General features: G+C 43.2%; 1 protein-coding gene and 1 long non-coding RNA gene across 2 annotated transcripts in view; both read left to right on the forward strand.

Annotated features, from left to right (window-relative positions):
* The window catches only part of LOC106816335, a 12,889-nt gene extending 1,062 nt beyond the window's left edge, over positions 1-11,827 (forward strand). The window contains exons 2-3 of the long non-coding RNA XR_001394874.1: positions 3,442-3,447; positions 11,622-11,827. This is a non-coding gene — a long non-coding RNA (uncharacterized LOC106816335). The remainder of the gene's footprint in view (positions 1-3,441; positions 3,448-11,621) is intronic.
* Positions 5,569-8,761, forward strand: LOC106816334 (low molecular weight phosphotyrosine protein phosphatase 1-like). The gene is made up of 6 exons (XM_014820915.1): positions 5,569-5,649; positions 6,570-6,646; positions 7,045-7,158; positions 7,448-7,509; positions 7,983-8,082; positions 8,272-8,761. The coding sequence occupies exons 1-6, from the start codon at positions 5,610-5,612 to the stop codon at positions 8,356-8,358; spliced, it is 480 nt and encodes a 159-aa protein (XP_014676401.1). The 5' UTR covers positions 5,569-5,609; the 3' UTR covers positions 8,359-8,761.
* Positions 11,828-12,144: the final 317 nt, after the last annotated feature.

Here is a 12,144-nt window from a genome sequence, read left to right on the forward strand (position 1 = left end):
TACGTGCACACACAAACGGAAGGGTCGTACGCACGCGCGCACACAAATGGAAGGGATGTACGCATACAAACATTAAGAATTTGGTAGTAAATAGATTTCGTATTTAGTTAGCATTATATTTTATTGAAATGCTTCAAGTGCCTGTGGACCGGTTGGTCATTTTTGTGTTTGAAATGTGTTCAGACAACTTTGCAGAAAGTCGCATCATAGAGCTGGCAAAAGTTTCGCGCGGAGCATAGAGCATGAATCTGTAGTTATTTAACAGGAATAACGTGTATATTGTGTAAGCGAAGTAGCTGTGTGAGTATTTTTAATTAATTTCTGTTCGATGCTTATGCAGGCCTGTCGCTTATGGACGCCACTGATCTCTACTATACTAACGTAGTTAGTTAGCGTTAGTATAGTAGAGATCAGTGATGGACGCCCTTTATTGTTGTTCACCACCTGTATGGCGGTGTCTATATATTCAAGCCAGTACGACAGATTACGGTACGCATATATTTGCTAATATATTGACTAATCGCGCATCAATAAACTCAATATTCACATAGAGTATAGCTAAGACATGTGTCTATAGGTGTCTAGAATTTTAGAAATTTAATCATGTGTAATTCACTTCCGCGCGCATATATTTGGCATTTTCTAATATATTGACTAATCGTGCGTCAATAAACTCAATATTCACAGATTCAAGCCAGTACGGGAGATCATTTGCATAATATATTCTAGATGCCTATAGACACATGTCTTAGCTATACTCTCTGTGAATATTGAGTTTATTGACGCACGATAAGTCAATATATTAGCAAATATATGCCTACCGTAATCTCCCGTACCGGCTTGAATATAGACACCCCACCTGTATGTGATATAGGACACCCAACGCCATCTACTGACAGATTTAAATTTAATGAGTGCTACATCATTCAGGGTCCCTCTAATGATTAAAGAGAGACAGCTGGATTCATTTTTTCGCGTCAATCCACTGCGAAGAATATTCAATCTCTATTTTAAACCTATAATTTCAACAAATGTATTTTTATTTCGTGAGATACTGCGCACGTATAGGTGGTGAACAACAGTAGGGGCGTCCGTAGGCGGCAGGCCTGAATAAGCATCGAACAGAAATTAATTAAAAATACTCACACTGTTATTCGCATACACAACATACACTTTATTCATGTCAAATAACTACAGATTTATGCGCTACTAGCTGTGGGTACCCGCTGCGCCGGGTAAAATCGTGCTACTAATTCATAGGAGTGTGTTATCCACCATCCCACCTTCAAAAGTCGTATATCCGTAACCAACGATTTTTTCCTCCAACGGCCTCCAGCCCTGCCGAAGGGCCACTTGCCACTCAAAAGACAATTGATTAGTTAGTTGGTCGAACCATCTGCTAGTTCGGCTCGACCGCTCGTCGTAGATGTCTCTCTGACTCTTCTCTTCTCCGCGGAGCTGGCTGACTCCCTCGATACAGCAGCAGTAGTGGTAGTTAGCAACGGCTAGGAACATTCCGTAACCAACGGCTGCCGTTCTTGGTATCGTTGGTTACGGATAGACATAGACCTGGAAATGGCCTGTAAGCAACCGTAACCAACGATTTCAAAATCTTGTAATCAACGATTTCAAAATTTCGTAACCAACGATTTCAGAATCTTGTAACCAACGATTTCAAAATCTCGTAACCAGCGATTTTATGTAATTCAGTGATTTAATACAATGTTGTACATAAAAAAAAAAAAATGTGTGCACGCGTTGCACGCGTGTAATACACGTGCAACACATGTAATACAAGTGTAGTACATGAAAACAATGTGTACACATGTTGCAAACGGAAGGAGCGTACGCACTCGCGCACGTACAAATGGAAGGGACGTACGCACGCGCGCACACAAATGGAAGGGACGTACGTGCACACACAAACGGAAGGGTCGTACGCACGCGCGCACACAAATGGAATGGACGTACGCACGCGCGCACACAAATGGAAGGGACGTACGCACGCGCGCACACAAATGGAAGAGATGTACGCGCACTCACAAACGGAAGAGATGTACGCGCACACAAAAACGGAAGGGATGTATGTACGCGCGCACACAAACGGAAGGGTCCTACGCACGCGCGCACACAAATGGAATGGACGTACGCACGCGCACACAAACAGAAGAGGTGTACGCGCACTCACAAACGGAAGGGATGTATGTACGCGCGTACATAAACGGAAGAGATGTACGCGCGCACACAAATGGAAGGGACGTACGCACGCGCGCACACAAATGGAAGGGACGTACGCACGCGCGCACACAAATGGAAGGGACGTACGCACGCGCGTACACAAACGGAAGAGATGTACGCACGCGATCACACAAATGGAAGGGATGTACGTGCACACACAAACGGAAGGGATGTATGTACGCGCGCACACAAATGGATTCGAAAAGGGACGTACGCACGCGCGCACACAAATGGAAGGGACGCACGCGCACACAAACGGAAGAGATGTACGCGCACCACACAAAACGGAAGGGCATGGTATGTACGCGCACACACAAATGGATTCGAAAAGAGACGACGCAGCGCGCGCCACACAAATCGAAAGGGACGCACTGGCGCACACAAACGGAAGGAGCTGACGCGCACCGACGCTGCGCACAAACGGAAGGCGATCATATACGCAGCGTTAACACTGTGAAGCATCACGACCACCCACTGTAGGATCTACCAAAATTTATTCATGATCTACATACACATTACTTTCTACACGGTAAAGCAAGTAACAGTAAAGTACTATGCTCTACCTGTGGCAATAATTATTCTCCGAATTATCACTGCATGTGAAATTTATATGAATAGTATATAGCATAGTAATACCTCATGAAATAAACCAGCGTAACGTACACAACATGATAGGTTAGATGGGCACAGCAACATAGAATGTCGGAGCAGGAAGGCAAGAAAGATTGGTCAACCTCATTAATCGATTGAGCATGTGTCTCGCGAATTATAAACAATAGTTTGATCAAACACTGTATTAAATAAAGGCGGTCTAATTATGCAACTGAGTCCGGAGGCACCCAACAGAAGCCTCCGCCAGAATGTTCACCGGAGCACAAAATTGCCCTGTCGCTCTAGAACAGGCCTTTTGGCATTTTTTTTCGCCCGAACTTCGGCACTAGACCGTGGCAATAATTTGTATTAGCACGCAAGTTTAGATGCCTCGTGACGTCTAGAAAAGGCATGAACCACAGCAAAATTGTCTGTTTTGTACTCGTGATATTGCCCGTCAGGTGCGTAGCCCGACAGCGCGACCGGCTCACGCAACCGGCAGGTTAGATGCGACTATGATATGATACTAGGCACTTTAATAATTTAATTTTTTTTTTTTTTAGGGTTAGGGTAGGGGTAGGTTAGTTTAGGGTTTAGGTAGGTTAGGGTTAGGGTTAGGTGTGTTTTTTTTAAAGTGCCTAGTAGGTCATATCCAAGTGCCTAGAGTCATATCATAGTCGTCCTCTACTGCCGGTGCCCGTCACAGGCACTTGAAGCGTTGCAATAAACATATAAGCTAACTAAATACGGGACAATCTATTTACTAACCGCAAATTCTAATGTTTCGGATACTCTGCTTTCAACCTATTATTGGCCGACAGTTGCGTAAAGTTCCGTCCAATCTACGTGCAACATATACGACCTGCAGCCGCCATTGGCTCCTCGCGGCTCTTCACTGTTGCTATCGCTTACACTAATATCGTATTAACACTAATAATATATATATATTTATATGTAATATATAATTAGTGTAAAGCGTGCAACATGAGCCGCGGCGAGTCAATGGCGCCTGCAGGGATATGGTTGCACGTAGGTATTTGACGGAATTTCACCATGGAACTGTCGCACATAATAGGTGAAAGAGAGTATAGAAAACATCTACGTAATTTGGTAGGTAAATAGATTTCCGTATTTAGGTTATGGCATTATATTAATGAAATGCTTCAAGTGCCTGTGGACGCCGGGGTGGTCATGTTTGTGTTTGAAAATGCTGTTCAGACAACTTGCACGCAAAGTCGCATCATAGTAGAGCTGGGCAAAGTTCCGGCGGAGCATTAGAGCATGGAATCGGTATAGTTTATTTTAACAGTGAAATAACGTGTTATACTTGTGTAAGCGAATAGCTGGTGAGTATTGTAATAATTTCTGTCGATGCCATGCAGGCCTGGCCGCTTATCCGACGCAACTGCTCTCTACATGAACCAACGTATTAGTTAGCGTTAGTCATAGTAGGAGATCAGTGATCCCGGACGCCCTATCACTGTTGTTCACACACCTGTAGTGGGGGGTGTCTAATATTCAAGCCAGTCCGACAGAATTACGGGTAACGCATATATTTCTAATATATTACTAACGCACATGCAATAAACTCGAATATTCAACATAGACTAGCTAAGACAATCGGTCTATGAGGTGTCTAGAATTTAGAAATATTTGATCCATTGTGTAATTCATCCGCGCGCAATATTTGGCATTCCTACTATATTTGACAATCTGGCGTCAATAAACTCCAATATTCACCCATGATTCAACGCCAGACGGGAGATCAATTTGGCATAAATATTCTAGATGCCTATAGACACTGTCTTAGCTATACTCTCTGGAAATGAGTTTCTTGACGAGCGACTTAGTCAATATATTAGCAAGATGCCTACCGCTAACTCCCCGTACCGTGCTTGAATATAGACACCCGCACCTGTATGCTGATATAGACCCCCAACCCATCACTGACGAGAGTTTAAAGTAAGGAGTGCTACATCATCAGGGGTCCCTCCAATGATTAAGAGAGACACGCAGCTGGATCATTTTTTCGGCGTCAATCCTCACTGGCGAAGAATATTCAATCTCTATTTGAAACCTATAATTTCAAACAAATGCATTTTTATTTGCGTGAGATACTGCGCACAGTAAAGTTGGTGAACAACTAGTAGGGGCGTCCGTAGGCGGCAGGCCTGAACTAAGCATCGAACAGACATAGATTAAAAATACTCACTACGTTATTCTGCAATACCACAACATACACTTTATCGATGTCAAATACTACAGATTAATCGGTATTCCGCTGCAAAACTTTGCCAAGCTCTATGATGCGATACAGCGACCCACATTTCAAACGACAGCGTAAATGCCAGCGCGCACTGATCTCTATAAATATATATATAATATAAATAAATAGTCTATAGTATGATATATAAAATATATATACTAGAATATATAACAATATATCAATATAAATATCATATATTATAGGCGCGGGGGACAGTGCGCAACCGGCGCTGTGGCATACCCGGCCACCTGACTGTCCTCAACTGAATGTCCGCAAGATACAGTCAAGACCCAATTTTACTTCTAAATGCTTCTAGCCCGCCCCACGCCGCAGGCATCTAATCGCGTGCATGAATGCAAATTATGCACTCTAGTGCCGGATACGGCCGAATAACCATGCCAAACACAAGGCCTTTTCGAGAGACGAAATAGTGGCAATCTTCGGAACCAATTTGCGGAGGCGTAACTGTTGTAGCCACCTAAGATGGCAGCATAACGGCAGTTCAGTTTTCAACATGGCAGCGACGCAGAAAGAGTCTGTGTTTTCATCTTGCCTTCGGATAAATTTTGATGTAAGGTGTCCATCGTACTTCATTTTTACCAGGCAGACAATGTGCCAAACCACCTTTACCGTGAATTATGTAATGTTCTCTGACGATTAAATGATTGTTGTAGCTTATCGTGTCAATAGTAAAACTGTTAACTGATAAAAACAACCATCGTTTTACAGCCAGCCTGAGCCTTAGTCTAGTACTATAGCCCGCGATAAGCTGCGCCGCCGCGGCTAGCTGCGATAAGCACTGACCGTGCGATAGGTAGTCCGCGCGAGCGTGCCCGCCGGGCCGCGGTTAACTGCGATAGCCCTGCACTTGCGGTTCAAGGATAGAGAACATGGGTCCAATACACTCAATGTCATTTAACATCAAGTAACAATATCAATGATTCATATTCAATATAATAGGTTAGGGGTATGGTACAGGGTATGGGTTAAGGGTTAGGTTTTAGAGTTAGGGTTTAGGGTAAAATTAGTTAGGGTCGGGGACGGCACATTGGTTTTATTGGACCCATGTCTCTATCCATTGGCCCTGACCCTGCGATAGGGAGCCCCGCGATAGCTGCCTGGGATGAGGCTCTAGTACTTACCTGCGGCAGCTATCCGCAGGGCTATAGTACTACTAGCGCTATCACTGAGCCTGGTGCTGTACTCAGTTACAGTACTGTATAATGTATTTTATTTTCCACAGTCTTGTCGCCAGACCTATGGCACTATGTTTATGAACAAATGTCTATCTAGCGACCAGGGCGGTCGATTATTCTTTTATTATTGGTTGTCCTTGCGGTTTTTGTTGTGATAATCGGTGATCAGCTGACGCTGTTGTGTTGGTGTGTTGTTGTTGTCGTCGTCGTCGTTGTCGCCGTCGCCGTCGTCGTTGTTGCTGTTGTTGATGATGATGTTAATATTATTTCTACTCTATTAGGCAACATCTGCAGGTCTCCGATCGCAGAGGCTATTTATGTTCAGCAAGTGGAACAAATGGGAGAAGCAAATAAGGTACTACCTACTAGTAGTAGTACTACTATATACTACTACTGCACTGGTCGATTTACACAATGGGCACTAGTAGATTTGCTTTTTCTCACTCACAATAATATCATGCATTTTTCATAACAAATTTGCCCTAAATAAATATTTCACAGACATGCTAGCATATCCGCTATGTGTGAGAATGTTTTACTGAACATTTATGGTTGGATTTGATGAATAATCCAACCAAATGGCTCTAGTAAAACTCTTGTAGGTTATAGGTGATGCTAGGTTAGGTGCCAGCTTCACCCAGTGTAGTGCATTTGGTCGGTTTCATACATTCCCTATGTATTTACTCTTGTAAACTGCTTGACTGCTATGCACGCTTCATGTTATCTATTCATTTTGTGTACTTTTCTCTGCAGTGGAAGATAGATAGTGGAGCGATGGGACCATGGCATGTAGGAAAACCACCGGATAGGAGGGCTAGAATGGTCCTTGAAAAACATGGGGTGCCCACAACATGTAAAGCACGAATGGCACGTATTCATGTTATTTTATATAAGATATTTTTAATCAAACAAGAATAATATACCATAAACGTTTTGACATCTGTCAGATGTCTTGATCACTACGATTATGGCAGTGATTCGATTACTGACCACCAGATGGAGGTGTGGTCTGTAAATGGTCCCAGTTTATTGGATTATTACAAACAGATGAACTTAGTTATATGAAGTTAGAGTATAGTAAAATGCTTTGAATTAAATTCAGTATATGCAAATGTTAGGATATGATAATTAACAAAATCATTTTACTCCCGAAAAGGTTACAGAAGCCGATTTCACTGAATTTGACTACATTGTAGGAATGGACCATGACAACATGAGGTGAAGGTTCAGATTTGTACTTGAAAATTTTTCTTAAACAGCTAGTATTATTAAACACGTAGCTCCAATCCTTTTTTGAACTTGGTTATATGAAGTTTTGGTAAAATAACAAAACATTAATACAGTCAACACCGACACTTCCTTCTATAGGTAAGCTGCATATATGCATTTCTCTACAACTCCAACTCATCTTCTATGCTATTACTAGTATTGTACTTGCCTAACTAATACTTTCCTAGTTGTAGTTGACAGGCATTTATTTTCATCATTTTGGGATCAGTACCTTCATACGTATATCAGTTATGGGGCTCATTGTCAGAAGCATAAATAAACAATGTCATAACATTTGACGCTTTGTTCGAAGTGGCATGCAAAAGTTATGAAATTTTAGAGTTATAATAGTGACGTCTATGTGTTTCTGACAGCAGGTGTTTAGTCTCTACTATATTTGTGGTAAACGTTCTATTCTGTAGCGATCTGCGTCGAATGATGCCGGAAAACTCCACTGCCAAATTGCTGATGCTCGGAGATTACGATCCAGAAGGAGTTAAAATTGTACACGACCCGTACTATGTGAGTGGTGAAAACATTTGCCTACTTGTTTGTTACATCAGAACCCAAGTCAAAATTGAGAATTATTGAATAGAGGCCTCTAACTGCAGAAGGCGATGTTACAGCAATGTGCACGTTCACTTACTTTGCAAGCTTACAAGCTTGCAATAACTGTGATAATATAACTGCATTCCAACGTTTCTATTTCAGGATTCTGACGTGAGTGCATTCGAGGTGTGCTACCAGCATTGTCTGCGGTCATGCAAAGCTCTCAAAGATGTCCTGAGCAAACACTAGTCTAGATGGAAGTGTTTTTAGTTGTACTCTTATATTTTGTTAATTCACTATTACCATTTTGGTTTTTGATATCAAATTATGAGATAACCTAGCATTGCAGCTTGTTAACAGTTAAGTGCAGGTAAAAACATTAATAGTGAAAGCATTTTATTCTTAACGTTATGTAGAATAAATATGCATAGTCTGCTGTTTGCCATTTCAATTGACCCATGATATAGGTAATTAATGGCTTGCTTGTGACAAAACTGTATGATTGTGGCTCAGAAATTTATGAGTTTCAAATAAATTGCTAGGTTTATGATTGCTAATTACTGAATTATTCTACTGAGTATTAGATGCAGAATGGTTAATATTTTAACATGTTAAATTGTCAATAAAATCAAAAGCTGGCTGTTTATGGTTACAAATTTGAAAGTGTCACATTTGTGCCTGCTTTGTACAACGACCAAAAGTAACACCAATCTCAGGCCTGTAGCAAGTACTCCAGGAGTTGTGGGACTTTCTCATCAGGTGGACCATTTTCAGAAACTTGAAGAAAGAAGTGAAGTACCTGTGTTACCCTCCTATTAATACCGCCAAGCATGACAAACTCCCTGGAACATACAGTAGCCTCTACGGTATGGTGTTTATAGGTCGCTTCCTTGGACAGTTGGAGTGTGGCGAGTATGTTCTTCACTCTTTCATACATTTTCACACATTACTGTCTCTCGCTCAGCCTCCTTCTTCTTCTACCGCCCTCAGCTATCTCCCCTGCAGCCTTTCCTCAGTCTCCCATTCCCTCTCCCTCTCAGCAAGATCTATTATGAAGTTTGCCTCATACGGCACTGCACGAAAAACACGGTGCGCGCGCATGCGCAATACCTCCCGTAGAAATCGTATTTTGCAAAGATTATGCATTTAAAATAAATAGGAGTTATCCTAGCATAGATTTATATGATACCATTTCATCAGTTGACATCATTTAAGAAATCGGAGGAAGAACTTGCATGTAAGGTCCCCGGTGCGTATACCAGCCAGTACACAATCTGGCTACGTTAGTGTGTTAGCGTATGCGCAATATCTCACCAGAGGAGTTATATTTTGTGATGAATATGCATTTAAAATGGTTAGAGGGGATCTCAGCATAGATTTCCCTAATAAACTTTTATCAGTAGACCTGTGTTTATAATTAGGAGAGCGCCCTAGCATGTAGGGTACAAAACACCTACTTTATGCCCTCGCGTCCTTCCCTTTGCCTCCCCTGTCCCTTGCTCAGCTTCTTTCTTCTTTTACCGCCGCCAGCTATCTTCTCTGCCGCCTTTCCCCAGTCTCCCATCCCCTCTCCCCCGCAGCAAGCTATATTATGAAGTTTGCCTCAGACGGCACTGCACGCCTAACACGGTGCTCGCGCATGCGCAATATTTCCCGAGAGAAATCGTATTTTGCAAAGATTATGCATTTAAAACAAAGAGGGGATATCATAGCATAGGTTTATATAATAACATTCCATCAGTAGACATCATTTAAGAAATAAGAGGAAGACCTTGCATGTAAGGTCCCGGCTGCGTATACCAGCCAGTACACAATCTGGCTACGTTAGTGTGTTAGCGCATGCGCAATATCTCATCAGAGGAGTTATATTTTGTGCTAAATATGCATTTAAAATGGTTAGGGGGGATCTCAGCATAGATTTCCCTAATAACTTTTATCAGTTGACATGTGTTTATAATTAGGAGAGCGCCCTAGCATGTAGGGTACAAAACACCTACTTTATGCCCTCGCGTCATTCCCCTTGCCTCCCTTGTCCCTCGCTCAGCCTCCTTCTTCTTCTACCGCCCTCAGCTATCTTTCCTGCCGCATTTCCTTAGTCTCCCACCCCCTCTCCCCCTCAGGAAGCTATATTATTAAGTTTGCCTCAGACGGCACTGCACGCCTAACACGGTGCGCGCGCATGCGCAATATCTCCCGAGAGAAATCGTATTTTGCAAAGATTATGCATTTAAAATGAAGAGGAGTTATCCTAGCATAGATTTATTTGATAACATTCCTTCTGTAGACATTATTTAAGAAATCTAAGGAAAACCTTGCATGTAAGGTCCCGACTGCGTATACCAGCCAGTACACAATCTAGCTACGTTAGTGTGTTAGCGCATGCGCATAATCTCACCAGAGGAGTTCTATTTTGTGATGAATAAGCATTTAAAATGGTTAGTGGGTATCTCAGCATAGATTTCCCTAAGAACTTTTATCAGTTGACATGTGTTTATAATTAGGAGAGCGCCCTAGCATGTAGGGTACAAAACACCTACTTTATGCCCTCGCGTCCTTCCCCTTGCTTCCCCTGTCCCTCGCTGGTCCTCCTTCTTCTTCTACCGCCATCAGTAGACATCATTTAAGAAATAGGAGAAAGACCTTGCATGTAAGGTCACCACTGCGTATCACAGCCAGTACACAATCTGGCTACGTTAGTGTGTTAGTGCGTGATTCTGCGAGAAAAGTGAATAATTATTATATATCTGATTTTACCATGCACACGGGCTGGCAGCCCGCCCGGCTCTAGTTTGACCGTATAAAAACGGCCGAAGAAAATTATCTTAGCAGTCAACGGCGACCGACGTCCGAAGCCCAATTCCGTGTATATTAATATAGTCTTAACGCGAAACCCATGGCGTGATGCGGCGAGAAAGTGACTATTAAGGGGGGCTTATGTCGGGTTTGCGAGCCGACTCGACTGGAAGCAACTGGCTGCAATTCACTGCGACTGCAGTGCTTAGGTCGGTCGACTGCGACGCGACTGCCTGCGACTGGCCGCCACTAGTTGCTCGAAATAGAACAGTAGGCAACTGGACGCAACTAGTCGCTGCCGATCGCTTCCAGTTGCTCGAAATCCAGTTGCTTCCTGTCAAGCCCGACATAAGCTCCCTTTTATATATCCATTTACCAACGGGCGAAAAAAATTATCTTAGCAGTCAACGGCGACCGACGACCGAGGCCCAATTCCCTCTATATTAATATAGGCATAACGCGAAACCAATGGCGTGATGCTGCGAGAAAAGTGAATATTATATATCTGATTTTACCATGCACACGTGCTGCCAGCACGCCTAGCACCAGTTTGACCAGTGTCAGAAAAGTTACAAAGTTGTGGCAGCCAAGCGTTCATAGCGACATTGCTTTTTGATTCTTCGATGTCGGCTCTTCATATCATTGTGAAGCAGAATTCACGAATCGTTGGATTGTTCACCCACCAAAGGCACTAACTAGGGAACGTGAGCTGGGTTTAGACCGTCGTGAGACAGGTTAGTTTTACCCTACTGATGACATGTTGTTGCAATAGTAATCCTGCTCAGTACGAGAGGAACCGCAGGTTCAGACATTTGGTACATGTGCTTGATCGAAAAGTCAGTGGTGCGAAGCTACCATCTGGGGGATTATGACTGAACGCCTCTAAGTCAGAATCCCGCCTAGAAATGTGACGATACCGTTATGTGCCACTTGCCTTGGGAGGCAGTAATATGCGGAGATTCGCTCTTCGGTGGAAAAGCCGCAGCACACGGACGCTGCTGTCGGCGCAGAACGCGTACGCAGGCAGTCACAGAGTCGATACGATATCCAACCCATGCAAGGTATTGGTGCCAAATCCTTCGTAGACGACCTAGGTGCCAGTCGTGGTGTCGTATCTAGTAGAGCAGCCACCACACTGCGATCTATTGAGACTAAGCCTTTCACTGGAAGATTTGTCTGCGCGAGGCAGGCGAGTCCCCAGACGCGCAGTGTTGGTGGCGAGAACGAAAACGCGAGAGAGGC

This window comes from Priapulus caudatus, unplaced genomic scaffold (assembly GCF_000485595.1).
Source record: "Priapulus caudatus unplaced genomic scaffold, Priapulus_caudatus-5.0.1 Scaffold1353, whole genome shotgun sequence".
NCBI classification, from domain to species: domain Eukaryota; kingdom Metazoa; phylum Priapulida; class Priapulimorpha; order Priapulimorphida; family Priapulidae; genus Priapulus; species Priapulus caudatus.